We start from the raw sequence: 16,654 nt of genomic DNA, 5'->3' as shown, positions 1-16,654 counted from the left end.
GGGATGATGGTGTTAAAGGCCAAGCTGAAGTCCACAAACAGGATCTTCTTCACTGATTTGAGGTGCAGGTGTCGGGGAGAGGGGGGTTGCTGGAGGTGTGAATGGTTGTGTGGAGAGGTGTTCAGGGCGGGTGTGGGGTGTTTTTTTCAAACCTGCAGTAGAACTCATTCAGATCGTCTGCCAGGTGTTGATTCTCCACAGTGCTGGGGGATGATGTCTTGTAGTTGGTGATTTCTTTCAGACATTTCCACACTGATGCAGAGTCGCTGGAAGTGAACTGAGTCCTTTGTTTTTCAGAATAATTCCTCTTTTCCACTCTGATCTTTAAAGTAGCTTGCGCCAACAGTTGTACACAGAAGCAGCTCCGGGCGGATGACGTATAAGGTCAGCGCTGCGCATGCACCGGTGAGTCTCGTGAAAACCAACGTTTGTTAACAGGAGCAAAGGAAGCAAAGTTTCCTTACTTTAGCAAAGGAAAACCAGTCTCCTCTTGGCTTATATCGAAATCCTCCGACATTCTTCTTTACAAATCCTCGTTTTGTACTTCTAATTCTTGACCGTTGTTTTGTTTTGATCTCTCCGCTGCGTTTCCGTGTGCATCACTTCTGAGCGCCGCATGCACAATGCCGACCTCATACGTCATCCTCCCGGAGCTGCTTCCATGTACAACAGTGAGCGCAAGCTTTTGCGACCCCCCCGGAGCTGTGTGAGTAGGCCTGTCACGATAACAACTTTTTGTTGTGCGATATATTGCCCCAGAAATAATTATGATAAGCAATATTATTGTCATTTTATAAACCATTTTATGCCACTGAATATATAATCATAATGTAACAGCATAATAATGCAAGAAGGCCTACACACTTCCAAATGACAACAAACATTTTAAGAATATTTAGATAATGGAAATTAAGTATCAAAATATTAGATACCTTAAAAACCTGAATAAATAGTAAATAAACATGTTCTAACAAAAAGTGCAAAGTAACAAGTAGAAAAAAAGAAAATGCACAAAGAACTTGAAAAATACAATCACTACTCAGCAGTCAGATGTCCGTATGCACAAAGATACAGATCCCTAAACAAGACCATATCTGCAGATGAAACTTTGTTTGTAGAAGCATTTTTTAAATTTGAACTAGCACCGACTACACCACGTTATGCACGAGAAGCTGCAAAAGACACAGGCGCAAGTGGAATGTACAAAACATGGTGACATTAATTTTTATGTAAATATAATGGGCGATTTATTGCGCCACCAAAAACTTGAGGTCATATACATATATTGCGTGATAAGTCGATATATTGATTATTGCGACAGGCCTACGTGTGAGACACTTTTTTTTATGGATGGCCGATTTTTATTTAAGTTCTTTTGGACTGAAGCAATGCAACACCCGCTGAGTGACATTAAACAGCTTGAAAGATCAAAGACAATTTTTTATATAACTAATAATATATTATAATATAATAAAAATAAAAAAAAGAAGAAAGTCATATACACCTAGGATGCCTCGGTGTGAGTAAAACGCAGCCTAATTTTCATTTTTGGGTGAACTAACCCTTTAAGACTGGTTTTGTGCTCCAGGGTCACAATTGTCATGCTCTTACTTTATCTATTGCTTGTTTGAGTGATGTGCTCATTCATTTGGTGAATTTCAAAAGAAACTTGCTTATGTTAAAGACAGTTATGTTGCTTATGTTATGCAGTTTTTCAACAGTTTTGCATAATGAAAATACTCGCATTGAATTCATTCAGTCATGTCAAACAATCACTAAGCCTTGGATGATATAAGTATTTTTAGAAATCCTTAATTTTATATTTTAGAAAAAAGATTATTTTCCCCACACTGTTTTCAAATTCCATACTTTTCGACACTGCATAGGAAGCCTAATGTTTTGATGGCTGATTACAAAAAGAGAGCAAAAAAAATTTAATGTAAACTCACCATCCTTTTCTGTGCTTGCTGTGGATGATCCATGTATGATGATGAGTTTGCTGTTGTGTTCTCTGCGCACAGTCACTCTACTGGCTCTGAAACACACGCATATACATTCTCATGGCAGAACGTATATATGATGAGAGACAATGAGAGAAGGCGGAAAAAGTTGAGCTCACCTGCAATTCGGACATTTCCTCGGGCCCATGTATACTCTCCAGAAACTGTTGATGAGACTGGACTTTTTCTCACAGATATGTTTGATCTGAAATCAAAGCGAATTTATAAAATGCAATTAGAAAGTGCACAGAGACAATAATATGACTAAAGTAAAAGATGTAAAAGACAAAACAGGCGAGATGGATGAGTTTCAGACTCACAGGGGCAGTATGCTGCTTGTCGTCACTGGCTTTAAGAATGGGTGTAATGAACGCCTCCAGAGCTTCTTGGATTTCTATTCCAGACGGCTTAGCATCGACCTCCAGCAACTTAGAGAGGATGACAAAAACGCAATATATAAGCACTTCAGTCCAATGAATGATGCTTCTCTCTACAAGATAAATCGCTATGACCTAAATGAGAATAGCTCTTCAATATTTTCTGACCTGATTGAGAACGTTCTCAAGCTCATACACCTCCTTCATCGCACCCACGTCCAGGAGCTTCAGCTGGCCCAGCAGCAAATGAACAGCGGTTCTGGGACACTTCAACATATGGCATCCCAGGCATGAACCCCGGATGAGCAAATATAATTTCTGTAAAGGCATTGACGTAAGGGATTACACTATCTATAGTTTATATATAGGTTTCTTCAAGCGTCTTGGAGATGTTGCCACAGTTATTCTGGATTTAGTTTAGGTTTCTTCATGTCATTCCAGACAGACTGGATGATGCTGAGATCAGATCTCTGTGTGGAGCACTGGCTGCGGTCAAATTCCTTGTGAATACAATTGCAATTAATGGCAAAAGGAATGTTTGGTAATGTACACTGATATTTCCTACTGACACTACAGCAAAAGATAGAAATAAGTGACTTGTTGTTGAAAATACTAGTAGCCTAATGGTGCGTTCAAGTCATGTCGGATAGATCGTATTTAAGAGTTGAACGCACATGAATGCCGCCACCACAAAGTCGTTATTACGAGTGGGAAACTCAACATTTTCTTTAAGCCCCGAGTTCCCGAGTTGGGGGTGTATCAATGAGAAACATGGCAGAATCGATGGATGCAACGTCTGTAGTTGATGGTAAATTTTTGTTTAAATTGATAGTTTAGTTGTCCTATAAACTTAAATTGGTCATGTTATCGTAATGATAACAGCTAGTTAATGAAATCAAAGTAAAAAAAAAATGCTATCATTTTTGCAAAAATCTTTTGATTTGCCATGTTGCAAACACACCTGATGCGAATTCTTTGCTCTTCATTTTCTATAAGCAGAGTTAACAGACCCTGTTGTATTTTCTTGTAATTTATTAAAAGAAAACTTGAACGCAGCATCAGACTTTTGCACAGTACTGTGTATATATAGTCCTACGAGGTAACAACAGCAAATAGAATGACAGACTATTAACCCCAGATAAACACATAACATAATAGCATGCAACCTGCAAAGGAGGACCTGCAACTGCACAATGACACTTACATCAAAAAACATAGGGTTGTAGACGGGAAGAGGCAGATCTAGGAGACCAAAGTGGCCAGGACAGCTGGTGTAGTCTTGCATGCAGGTGGAGCAGATCTCCTTGTTATCAGCTGGACCCAGCGCCAGGTCATACAGCCCGTTAGCGGCGGCATTGCCCACATTATCCAGCAGCTGGGAATTAGTGATACTTTTCACACTCAGCTTCCTGCGACACAGGCAACAGTTCTCAGAAGGTCTATATATCAAAATACGCATTATTGTTTTACTGCTTACGCTTCACTCAAACGTAACGAAATACTTCAAACAGACATGTTGTGGCAAACACTGTCCAACTGTCACACGTAATACGCAACTGAGCTCCAGCTAGTTTGTTTAGCTGTGCTGGTATGAGTTGTGCAAGCGTATTATTACCTTATTTCATCGGCGGAGAACAAGCCGAACGACATGCCCTCTAATCGCCTCCATGGTGTTTCTTTTGAAAACAGCATTTTCCAAAAAATAAATACATAAATCAGAAGAGAGATCTCATGTATTCCCCGCGTGCGTCGTGTGGCGCTGTAGCGCGTGCGAACTTGTCCTGAGCGAGCGGGTGAGACCAAATAACACGCAGCTACATTACACTTCAACACCACCTAACGCGAGGGAATAGGGACGTCGGCATTTAAAGCAATAGCAGATAATAATTATGAGCTAGTAAACTATAAACGCTGAAAATGAATATTCAATGGGGCCGTATGAAGAATAGTTTATTTATATTGTTTGTTGAGATGGTATATCCCGACCGTAGAAAACGATTGAACCGTAGAATGGAAATTAATTCGCAACTGAGTAAAAATAATAGTTATTCTTTTTTTAAACTCTTCGATTTTTTTATTTTAATCCAATTAGTTATTAAACTTTCTGCGTCATTATCTAGACGTAAATGATTGTCTTGACCGTTGAAATAATAAAAAAAGTAGTATTGCTGCACTCGTGCCATGATGACAACACGTGACAACAAATGGTACAAGTTGTAGCTCTCAGAAAATTCCCAGTTCACAAGCTCTAAGAAGTTTTACAAGTTAGTTTCTCGTAATGGCGTGAACGCACCTTCTGTAGCGGGTTTGGTCACATGACAGGTGTGATCTTTCTCAGCGCTACACAGGATGGACCAATCACAGCTCACTGCGGTGGTGCCGCGGTCATCGCTGTTTCCTGAGCCGCCACGCGCCCCCTGCAGAAATGACTCTATTATTATTGGATGGAGCGTTCGAGCGCTAGTGAAATGGGGCAGTATGGAAAAGAGGGCGAAATTTGAGGTATATCTATAATCAGCTACAGCAGGCAATTAATACAGTAGAGACTTGGGCAGAGGAATGGGGTTTTAAAGTATCAATCTCAAAATCTAAATATGTAGTATTTGGTTTTAAAAGGGAAAAACCAGAACAGGGATTAAAGATATATAATACACCCATTGAAAGGGTTAAGTCATTTAAATTCTTGGGAGTTTGGTTTGAGGAGAGAATGTCATGGAGGGTATATATAGATCAAATAGTTAATAGATGTGAGAAAGTTATTAATATTTTAAGATGTCTAGTTGGAAGAGACTGGGGTGGGGATAGAGATACATTAATGATGATTTACAGGGGAATCATCAGATCCAACATCGACTATGGATGTATGGCATATGGGTCAGCAGCGCCATCTGTTTTAAAGAAATTGGAGGTTATTCAAGCTAAGGCTTTAAGAATTTGTAGTGGGGCAATGAGAACAACACCAATCAATGCACTTTTAGTTGAAATGGAGGAGACTACTTTAGAGATAAGGAGGATTAAGCTGTCTCTGAACTATTGGTCTAAGCTCCGAAGTTTTAATTGCAAAAATCCGGCCAGAAGGTTATTAGAGGAACACTGGGCGTTTCAGAGAAGGGGTGGAAGGGATAGAAAGGGGAGCATGATTAACTCTGTGGACAAGAGAGCTCAAGAAATGGGTATGAAGGACTACGTAATAGGACCAGCAGTGTGTTGGTCTCCAGTCCCACCATGGTTTCTGCCAGAGCCTACAGTTGATTTTTCAGTGCTAGATCAAGTTAAGGAAGATAATGGTGATCCTGTAGTCATGGTTTATGAACATTTAAAAGGAAATTGGTCAGGCTGTAAGCAGATATATACTGATGGCTCTATGAATCCACTCGATGGAAAAGCAGCAATAGGGATAAGTATCCCTCAGTTTTGTGTTAATCAAGGTTTTCGATTGCCAGATAACATGTCAGTCTTTTCTACGGAATTAGTAGCAATTTTGTGGGCCCTTGGGTGGGTGGAGGGACAAAGACCTGGAAGAAATGTTTTATGTTCAGATTCCACTGCAGCACTAATGGCAATTAAGGGTAGGAAGAGTGAGGCCAGACCAGATTTAATAATTGAAATTCTGGTTGCACTAAATCGGGTGATAAAAGTGGGAAATATAGTGGGATTTTTGTGGGTTCCAGCACATGTAGGGATTCAGGGGAATGAAGTGGCTGATGAGATGGCAAAAAAAGCTACACGCAAGAGTGAAGTTGATTTGAAAGTTATGTATGGAAGAGTTGAGTGCAAGAGTATTATTCAGCAAAAAATAAAGCAAATATGGCAGAAAGAATGGGAAGAAGGAATTAAAGGTAGACATTATTTTTCAATTCAGCCTACACTAATGCACACATCATTCACAAGATTAGAGAGGAGGGCTAGTGTGGTAATCACTAGATTAAGACTGGGGCATTGTGCACTGAATTATGGGCTGGCAAGGGTTGGCAAGCATCCAGATGGCAGATGTTTGTGTGGAGAATTAGAAACTGTGAAGCATGTAGTAATGGAGTGTGAAATTTTTCGTGCTGCAAGAAACCGCATGTTTTCTGATCTGTTGGAATCCGGAGTCTCCTCTTTATCTTTAAAATCAATTCTTGAAAATAAGGAATATGAAGCAACAAAGGTTGTTATAAGTTTTTTACTCCACACTGGTCTTTATTTGAGGATTTAATCTATGAGATGGAGTTCTTCAGATGAACTGGGGAGGGCAGCAATACGCCTTTGAAGCGTCTAAGCTGCCGCAAATCATACAAGAAGAAGAAGAAGAAGAAGAAGAGCGCTAGTGAGGCGAAGCGCCACCGGATGAGTTTCGAGCACGCATTTCGGTGTCATGGCGTCCTCCTGCTCGCAAGCTCTCAGGCGGCATGTGTGTAAGAGCTGCACAATACTGCGCCTTCACCTGCAGAAGTCAGGGCCTAAGAGGTAAGATAAAAGCACAAGGACAGGCTTATTGGGCCCGTTTTATTAAATGACATATTCATGTATGTAAAGAAGAAACGGCTGGTTGTCTGTAGGTCATTTCAAGGGGCTGTATGTGTCCGCTCAAGTGTTATCCGGCGCATGAAAACGCTCATTATCTGGTTTGTTTACAGGAGTTTTGTTCTGAATTCTGCTGCAGATCAACAGCCTGCCGTTTCTTCACCAGGTCTGGCAGTTATGTCTTTTTATTAGGAATATTCATGTGCTTTTATTAAGTTAACATGCTTTCTAATCAGAAATAAATGTCAGAAATGCACGTTTCTTTTTTCTTTCTTTTTTTTCATTTCAAGGGGCTGTATGTGTCCGCTCAAGTGTTATCCGGCGCATGAAAACGCTCATTATCTGGTTTGTTTACAGGAGTTTTGTTCTGAATTCTGCTGCAGATCAACAGCCTGCCGTTTCTTCACCAGGTCTGGCAGTTATGTCTTTTTATTAGGAATATTCATGTGCTTTTATTAAGTTAACATGCTTTCTAATCAGAAATAAATGTCAGAAATGCACGTTTCTTTTTTCTTTATTTTTATTTTTTTTTCAGAAGAAATAGTAATTCCAAAGAAGAAAACATGGTACTGGTCAGATCTGAACACATGGTTTATAACTCATAAATTCACATGATCAGTGAATATATAGATTTCTAAAATCATTCTATGCATAAATGAATAAATAATGAATTAACAATGAATTAATTGTTACTGTTATCAGGAGTAAAGAGGCTGTCTTACAGGCACTGGCATCCACTGTGAGCAGGGTATGTTCATCAGACAACTCTAACAAGCATGTTAAAATGCATTGTTATCTAATATTATGTAATAATAGTAACTGTGTGCATGTGTTTGTTCTAGGATCCTACAGCCTCAGATTACAGATTACAGGATGATCCATATCTCACTCCAAAAACATCGTCAGAGTTTGTGAGTTTTGGCTATCGAACCATTTCAGGTTTTCAGGTTACACTATTAGAGAGGTTCCCGATCGGCGCTTGTTATGCTAGCTGCCATTTTTAAGACCAGTAAAGACATACCATTTCTACAAACATACCATTTCTCAGTTTAAACTGAATTTTCTTTCAGTTTAAATCATTTATTCATCTGCGAGTATGCCATTTGAGCTTCCCGAATGGCCCAACACAGCAGCACTGGCTGGACTACCAGTTGAAAAATGATTATTTCATGAAGCTACTGCCTCAGAAAGCACACACTTTAAATGAATGTTTATTTAAACATTGAAATAATGAATGTGTTTAAGTGTCATAATTTGAAGTTAGATGCACATTACATTAACTTCTTTTTCTTCTGCACAGAAATTATTTTCCTTGTCCCAGGAATCGGGCAAAAATGCTGCCAAATATTTCATCAATACATACCCGAAATACTTCCAGAAAGACTATGCTCAGCCTCATATTCCTGTGAGTGTCCAGTATTTGTGTCTCTTGGTTTGATCTGCTTATGAGGGCTTGTGCTTATGAATGTTACTTCTGTTGGAAGTGTTTGATGCCGGAAACTCTTGAGGCTCAGATCGAGGAGGTGTCTGAAGCTGCTCTCATAGAGAGAATTCACATGAGGAAAGTCGAAGCTGCTGTGGATCTGTACGACCAACTGCAGCAGGCCGGTAAGAACGAGCAAGACGAGCCGTCGCATGTAATACTATGACAAATGTACATTGTGTTTAACTGTGCAACTGAATGGCGAATGAGTGTATTCTGTGCAGGTACACCAGTGTCATTGGATGTGACCAATCAGTTGTTAGATCTGATTTGTTTCTATGGAGATAGTGATCCCGCACAAGAGAATGTTCCGAAACAGAGGAGTGAGGAGACGGTAGGGCCAGTCACACCATAAAACAATGGTCAGGATACTCTGTTGCTTTAGTGCAGTAGCTCCCAACCACGTTCCTGATACTGCTTCATTTTATTATACATTTTATACTTCATTTTATAATGACCAATAAGTCACCTGAGATGCGTTTTTGGTGAATTTTTTTGCCTGTTTGTTTGTTTTTAAACTCCATCTTATGCTCTTATCCATGGTAAAACCCCAGGAGGACGTCCAGGATGAACCGCAGACTAAAAAAGGAAGAGCATCTAAAGCCAGTGATCAGTTGAAGGCCGCTTGGAAGTGAGTTCTTACAGAATGTGGGAAACGGACATTTTTTGTTAACAATCAAAATTTTAGAATAATTAAGATTTTTTTTTTTTTATGTATTTGAAAGAAGTTTGTGAAAATTATAAAAATTTAATAACTTTTTACTATTGTAATGCATGTTAAAATGTAATTTATTGCTGTGATGCAAAGCTGAATTTTCAGCATCATTACTCCAATCTTCAGTGTCACATGATCCTTCAGAAATCACTCTATTGTACTGCTTTGCTGCTCAAGAAAGATTTCTTCTTATTATTATTATTATTATCATTGTTGAAAATAGGGATGCACCGATATGAAAATTTTGGCCGATACCGATATGGTGGCCGATATATCGTGCATCCCTAGTTGAAAACCCACTTTTGAATGGTAGTGTAAGATTAAAATATATATATATATACATTTATCTAACAAGGACACATTAAATTGATCAAAAGTGAAAGTAAAGACGTTTATAATGTTACAAAAGGTTTAGGGCTGCCACTAACGACTATTTTTATTTTGATTAACCTATCGACTAATTCATCGATTAATCTAAACGATTAATTTCCCACAACAATTTTAAAGAACATTTTATTAAACTTGCAACTTTGCCATTCAATAGTGTACCATAAAAAAGTATAAACGTAAACAAGCCATTGACGAAATGTAAAACTAAAAGAGTAAAAATGTAAACAAACCTAATAAAAAGAAAATAATTACAAAAGTCTGAGAAAGTCAGCATGTTCTTAATGTCAGTATATCCACATGTTCTGGGCTTTATTAAATAAATGCAATGTTTAGAGTCCACTAGAATCAAGTATTAAAATGTTATTATTATTAAAAATGTTAAGTATTAAAAGTACTCTTAGAAATGTGTAAACAACAGATTTAAACAGACATCTCCCGCATGATGAAAAAAATGAACAGAGGACTTCAGTAGTGAAACTCTAAATGAAATCCAAATTTCTATGAAATCCTTTTTTTAAAGCAAAAGTAAAGTGCAACAGAGAGTGCAAGAAGCAAGTGTCCATCTCATAATCCCAATCACTGAAATCAAAGTTCAGAACCAAGTCTTAAAAATGTATTATTAAAAGTACTCTTAGAAATGTGTAAACAACCGATTTAAACAGACATCTCCAGCAAAAAATGGAGGACTTCAGTAGTGAAACTCCAAATGAAATCCAAATTTCTATGAAATCCTTTTTTTAAAGCAAAAGTAAAGTGCAACAGAGAGTGCAAGAAGCAAGTGTCCATCTCATAATCCCAATCACTGAAATCAAAGTTCAGTATTATAGTGTAAGAATTACATGTCCACGTGTTCTAGTCTACTAATAATAAAATATTATCATTAATAATTAATTTTTGTGGTAATAAAAACAGATGTAGGCTAAGTGAACAATAGCCTTTAAATTAGCTTAAAATACACATATAATAGCAACGAGGCAATAATAATTAGTTCAAAAAGTATCAAAAGCAAGAAATCATACGGTTTTATTGAACAAAACTGTTAAAATACTGTATTATAATGTAATAGAGCCACTGATCTATATATAAAGTGAATAGATCACTGAAATCAAAGTTCAGTATTATAGTGTAAGAATGACAACATGTCCACATGATCTGGTCTACTAATAATAAAATATTATAATTAATTTTCGTGGTAATAAAAACAGATGTAGGCTAAGTGAACAATAGCCTTTAAATTAGCTTAAAATACACATATAATAGCAACGAGGCAATAATAATTAGTTCAAAAAGTATCAAAAGCAAGAAATCATACGGTTTTATTGAACAAAACTGTTAAAATACTGTATTATAATGTAATAGAGCCACTGATCTATATATAAAGTGAATAGATAAGCGATTAGAGCTAATGTACATTACGCATTACAACAAAGGCCTGCAGAGAGCGCCAGCGCCCTGACGATTGTTTTTACACATTACTGTGCGATCTAATACTTGTTTAATATTGACCAAGCACCATTTCATTCAAATGTCCACTTAATCTTTAATATTTTGACCATTTCTTTAGGTAATATAATATTTAGGTAATTTAATGAATATGTGGACATCAAAACGTGTAAACTCAGAGTGAGGGTTTGAGCTTTTATTTTGAAATTACGAGATAATGATGTATTCTCCTGTGTTGGCGTGGATTTATAAATGATTTACCTTACAAATCTGATGAAATGGCGCACGTTGCGTTCCCAGATGAACGTTATAATAAACCCAAACTCACAACAACATGCAGAGATGGAGTTCGAGACGCTCCACACGTGTAGCGTGTGATGCATGTACTTAACCTACACGCCTATAACTGCATCACATATAATTATTTAATTAAATCGTAGCGTTTGTGAATACACAGGTATGCTTAATTATGATTTTTAAACGGGTTTAATATATCATGAGGCCTTGGAAAACAGTCTAATAATATGTTTTATGGATTCTCGTCTGTGAAATGCGCCACTTCCGGTATTTTGCCGGTTAGTCGACGCGAGCAAAATGAAGTCGAGGATTGTTTTTAATGGAATCGACGAATCGCGACAGCCCTAAAAAGGTTTTGTTTAAAATAAATGCTATTCTTTTAAACTTTTAATTAATCAAAGAATCTTGAATTAAAATTGTATCACTTTTTCCACAAAAGCATTGATAATAATAAGAAACACTTAATAATTGAGTACCAATAATAATTGGGCACATCAAAATGATTTCTGAAGGATCATGTGTCACTGAAGACTGGAGTATTGTTTGCTGAAAATTCAGCTTTGCTTCTCAGGAATAAATTGCATTATAAAATATATGAAAAAAATTATAATTTTAGATATTGATAATATTACACAATATATGAAATCTGTATTTACTGTACTTTTGATCAAATAAATGCAGCCTTGGTTAGCATTAGAGACTTAGCATTATAATTCCAAATAAATTGACTGGTAGTGTATCTGCATAACATAATACAAAGTCAAGAAAATACACTGTCATATCATAAGAGGACACCTTGTCTTGTTTTCTCCTTTAGAGAGAATAATAATGCAGAGAGGATCTTTGCGCTGCTGTCAGAGCCAAACACGCATTCGTACAGTGCTCTGATACGAGGCATGGTGAAGGTAACGGATGCACCAACTTCTACATTTCATTTCTAGTGTGATAGCAGAAGATGACTGCATTTGTGCTTGATTTCACAGTATTGCGCTTATTCTAAAGCGTTCAGCACCTACACCGACCTGCTCAACAACCGACTGAAAGGTAAGTATGTGCTTTTCAGTTTTTAAATCAATTAAAATGAAACATTTTCTAAATGAGCATTTCCAAAGCTGAATTGCCTTGTTTTGTTCCTCTAGCCGATGTGAACACCTTCAATGCCCTGATCACAGCCGCCCCGGAAGTAAAAGAGAAATACAATGAGAAATGGGAGCTGATAGTGGTATGTGATATAGATTTAGTTGTGAAGCCGCTGTCTGAACTAGATTCTGCAACAGTGTGTGTGTTTTGTAGGATCTTTTGAAGGAGATGGCAGAGCAGAAGGTCAAGCCGAACCTCCTGACGCTGAACGCTGTCCTGAAGGCTTTGAGACACTGTGGCACTCTGGGCAAATCTCAGGCCTTTCCTGTGATCAGTGAGATGAAGGCTCTCTCCATCGGTCCGCTGAGTGATCATTTTTTATTCCTGCTTCTATAAGAAAGAAGTGGTTTATGATATTTTGATGCCTGTTTTGGTGTGTAATTGGTTTTTTTTCTTTGATTTCAGATCCCAGTCTGGCCTCTTACAATCACTTGCTCAACATATTTTATAAACCAGGTCATAAAGGCTCATTTTATACATTAAAATGCCAATTGCTTCAATTCTTAATTAAATGGCCATGTTGAATGTGCACAGAAACACACAGTCATGCATTTCCCATCATGCTTTGCTCTGCAGGTGCCCCATTTCTGGGCCAAACGGGGATTCTGCAGGAAGTGATGAACGAGGTGTCAGGGAAGAGCTTCACTCCACAGGACCCTGATGATGGTATCTGCTTATTATTACAGCGGTGTTTACTTACTAAGGTTTTGTTCAAATCACTATGGGCCTGTCTGCCTTGTCCTGGTACCCACACTTGTGCTCTTTGCCGTTTACCACTCTACGTACATGACATATTCCCAGCCCAAGTGTTCAAGCCAATGGGACACACTGTAAAAATGCAAGTGAAGTTTGTACAGAACTTTTATACGTTTTGATTTTCAGTACTTTGCACAAGTTTTACTCCACATTCTGTGACGTCGGGCACGTGAGTTCCTGAACATGATGGGATATGCTTTGCCTCAGGAAAAAAACAAACAAAAATGCATAGAGAGAGTGTGGATTTAGTGTGTGTTGACGGCACTGAGATTTGGCATATTTCAGACCTGAGACAGGACTTGCTTCCACTTGCACACACTCTCAAGTGGACAAGACCGCAATTGTGGGTATTGGGACAGGCCCTAACTATTACACTTCAACATGTAATGATGCCTTATTGTAAAAGCATCTACAGAGTTGAATCACACCTTCATTGCTTTTGTTTTTCAGCACAGTTCTTCATTACTGCTGTGAGAATAGTAAGTGCACTTAAACTTTCAACAGTGCTGCTTCATGGTAACTCACTTTAGGATGGCACGTGACCCTGTTTATCATCTCTATCTACAGTGTCTTGACACTAAGGACATTGAGCAGGCGTACAGGGTTCATGAGCTGCTGGGGGTTGGAGAGAACTGGAGACTTCTGGGAAAAGATCTCCAACAGAACATTTACTAGTAAGTATAATATTGCGATATAATGTGAACTTCAGAAATCTCTTAAATATCAGGTTGCTTGTGTCTCTCTCAGTGCGCGGTTCTTCAGTCTGCTCTGTATGATGGAGAACATTGATGTGATGCTGAAGTGGTACAGAGATCTTGTTCCGTCAGTGAGTAAAACATACTCCTATGTTTCTTCATGTGAACACACACGGAATGAAGTGCTTTGATTAGGGTTGATGCGATCTGGTTTGCAGGTGTACTACCCCAGTTCTAACATCATGAGAGATCTGCTCCAAGCGCTTGATACCGACAACAGATTAGACCTCATCCCACAAATATGGAAAGGTGATTGATTAACTGATTGATTTAGTTCAAAATAAGAGTGTCTATGAAATATTTCACCCAAAAAGGTTTTGTGTGTTCTGGGATATATGGTTTATGAGAGCCCAAATGTATATAACAAGGTATTGTACAACGTAAACATGGTGTCCTCATTAACCAATTGGCTTAAAACACACTAAATGGCTTTTAGTTTTGTGTACTAGATTTGGTAGTATCAATACTTAAAGTATTATCTACTCCTTCTCCACAGATATCAAACAGTTGGGCCATGCCAACAGACAGAAGCTGGTGGAAGATCTGCTGACACTTATGGCAAGAGAGAAGCAAAATCAGGAGGTATTGCCTCTTACCTAATCTACATCTATACTGGTTAATACTCATGCCTTCTACAAGTCTTCCTCCCTTGTTTCACTTTCTTTTCAGATGTCTTGCCAGTGGATTATAAAGCCAATTTCTATGTCAGTCTGTCATAATGGTGCTGGTTTGTAATGCACATGTATGTATTTTCTGGACAGGTGCAGGAGTCGTTTGCTGAGTGTGCGCTGGACATCAAGAAAATGTATGACACTGGTGACCGGGGCAAGGTTATTATGAGCTGGACGGCCACTTCTCTCAGCGACATCATCTCTGTTTTACTAGCAGCTCAGAGGAGGCAGGACGCCTGGTAACATCTTTAATGGACATCTGTAATGCGATCCAGATCAAATTGAGTTAAAGCACCTCACAGAATTTCTTTCTCTTCCTTCAATTCAGGGAAATACTGAAACTCTTCAAAACACACAACAGAGTTCCAAGGTACAATCAGGGGTCTCAAATTTTGACTGGCGGTTTCTCTCGGCTCTTTAGTGTTTTACAGTTGAGCATAGATAGAAAAATGACTAAACTGTAAAAAAAGTCAATATTTTAGGATTTAAATGTAATGTTGAAACAAAGAATCTAAATTAATTTTATATTATATTATCCCCCGGTTTCATAGACAAGGCTTAAGCCTAATGCCAGACTAAAAACTAAGAAGAAACTTGCTCTGATTGTTCTTAAAATATATCAGAGTGCCTTTATTTTGTCTCAAAATGCACACCAGTAATGTATTTTTTTTAAGGCACATTTATAAAAATTACTCAAATGTCCTAATTGCACTATGGCCTAATCCTGGCTTAGTCTAAACCCTGTCTATGAAACCAGGCCTTTGTGTCTTAATAGTCTGAGTGTTCACACTGATGTGTTGTTCTGTCAGTGAGGAGCTGCTGAACAAGTTCTTGATGTGTATAATGGAGAGTGGTGAAGTGAATCATGCAGTGGAGCTGGTGCAGATCTCAGCTGGCTTCTGTTTGCCCGAGACCCCAAAACTCATCCAGAGGGTCCAGCAGGAGTTTCAGCTCTCAGAGCAACAGAAGTAAGCTTGTGGCAACCCTAGAGATTTTAGTTGAATTAAATTATTCAAGAATCAAATTATAATCTGGTCCCTCTGGGGTCTTTTTGTCGTGTTGCAGGAACATCTTGTCTGATCTGGAGATTCAGACCTTTAACAGCGATTAAATCTCGACATTCTGCAGCGTGGAGGGATCATAGCAGCTAAAAATCTGGAGAAATGTCAATGTGGTCATTTTCAATGTCATTAATAATTGTGTACTTAAACATGCTTTTCACATTCACAGATTTCAGTCTTCATTCAGATGGAAACTAAGTATTTTACTTAAGAAAAGCAAATGTTTCCTCCCATTTCCTCATGGCTTCTGGACTGGTACTTCAGGACAGTTTCACCGTTTCTGTTGTGTCTTCTTCCAAATGCTCATGTAGCTGTTTGTTCAGCTTCAAATAAAGAATAGAGCTATAAGCAGCAATAATCGGTGTTCAAAGAATACACAGATGTAACACGAGAGGGGGTGAAATAGCTCATATTTTTGAAATCATAAAAGTCAAGAGAAATATTACAGGTAGTTTAATAAATCATGAAGTGATGAATGCGTTGATGACAGTATTACAAAAGAGATGTTACAGTTTTACATGAAGTATATACACCTCTGAGGATACTAATGACTTTTTTAATTTTCTTTTTAGAGGATTGATGTTATTCCCATTTTCCCAAATATCGACAGTTCTAACTATAAGTAAGTTTGCAACTACGTGCCAACTCTTCATTAGAGTATTAGTAGACTGTTAGGTTAGGGTTAGTAGAATAAGTTGACATGTACTTGCAAAGTTTGATGTGGTTAGACATCTGTTATGTTTAAGACACTTTATCATTTTGGTTTTGGACTAAAATTTATAAATATCATCAAAACGTTTTATATTGACATAATCCCGTGGTCTTCCCAAATTGACATGCCCAAGATTTCAGGTGATAATCAGGTGGTATTACACTCTAAAAAATGCTGGGTTAAATACAACCCAGCACTGGGTTGTATTTAACCCAGCATTTTTTAGAGTGTAATATTGCTGGTATTAACGTTATACAAAGCACATTTATTATTAGTCAAATTGAAAAAAAAACAATTATAAAAAAAACACATAAATGCACTAAACTCTGTGTTTTGCAAAAGCAACAG

General features: G+C 37.9%; 2 protein-coding genes across 2 annotated transcripts in view; one reads left to right on the top strand and one right to left on the bottom strand.

Annotated features, from left to right (window-relative positions):
* LOC107558039 (DNA-directed RNA polymerase I subunit RPA1-like) overlaps positions 1–4,301 on the bottom strand; it is an 18,605-nt gene extending 14,304 nt beyond the window's left edge. Inside the window, exons 1-6 of the mRNA XM_016241645.1 lie at positions 3,993–4,301; positions 3,582–3,786; positions 2,546–2,695; positions 2,321–2,428; positions 2,120–2,205; positions 1,950–2,035 (exon numbers count right to left, since the gene is read on the bottom strand). Of these exons, the coding sequence (XP_016097131.1) occupies positions 1,950–2,035; positions 2,120–2,205; positions 2,321–2,428; positions 2,546–2,695; positions 3,582–3,786; positions 3,993–4,069 (712 nt within the window). The 5' untranslated portion in view covers positions 4,070–4,301. The remainder of the gene's footprint in view (positions 1–1,949; positions 2,036–2,119; positions 2,206–2,320; positions 2,429–2,545; positions 2,696–3,581; positions 3,787–3,992) is intronic.
* A 2,213-nt stretch (positions 4,302–6,514) lies between these two features.
* On the top strand, positions 6,515–16,473 carry ptcd3 (pentatricopeptide repeat domain 3). The gene is made up of 24 exons (XM_016241667.1): positions 6,515–6,826; positions 6,997–7,049; positions 7,419–7,449; positions 7,586–7,631; positions 7,726–7,794; positions 8,184–8,288; positions 8,368–8,491; positions 8,591–8,700; positions 8,921–8,997; positions 12,029–12,116; positions 12,195–12,255; positions 12,351–12,433; positions 12,505–12,649; positions 12,757–12,807; positions 12,928–13,017; positions 13,558–13,586; positions 13,675–13,781; positions 13,855–13,933; positions 14,021–14,111; positions 14,359–14,444; positions 14,624–14,772; positions 14,862–14,903; positions 15,343–15,501; positions 15,599–16,473. Exons 1-24 carry the CDS (start codon positions 6,735–6,737, stop codon positions 15,642–15,644), a joined length of 2,013 nt encoding a protein of 670 aa, XP_016097153.1. The 5' UTR covers positions 6,515–6,734; the 3' UTR covers positions 15,645–16,473.
* Positions 16,474–16,654: the final 181 nt, after the last annotated feature.

Source organism: Sinocyclocheilus grahami, unplaced genomic scaffold (assembly GCF_001515645.1).
Source record: "Sinocyclocheilus grahami isolate Dianchi unplaced genomic scaffold, SAMN03320097.WGS_v1.1 scaffold630.1, whole genome shotgun sequence".
Lineage (NCBI taxonomy): Eukaryota > Metazoa > Chordata > Actinopteri > Cypriniformes > Cyprinidae > Sinocyclocheilus > Sinocyclocheilus grahami.
This window is presented reverse-complemented; position numbering and strand designations above follow the sequence as displayed.

Excerpts from the sequence above, each read along its gene's own strand:
- ptcd3 (XM_016241667.1), top strand. The coding sequence starts at position 6,735 with ATGGCGTCCTCCTGCTCGCAAGCTCTCAGGCGGCATGTGTGTAAGAGC. Across the intron at positions 13,587-13,674 it reads TCATTACTGCTGTGAGAATA|TGTCTTGACACTAAGGACAT; the intron begins GTAAGTGCACTT and ends CTCTATCTACAG. Across the intron at positions 14,773-14,861 it reads CAGAGGAGGCAGGACGCCTG|GGAAATACTGAAACTCTTCA; the intron begins GTAACATCTTTA and ends CCTTCAATTCAG.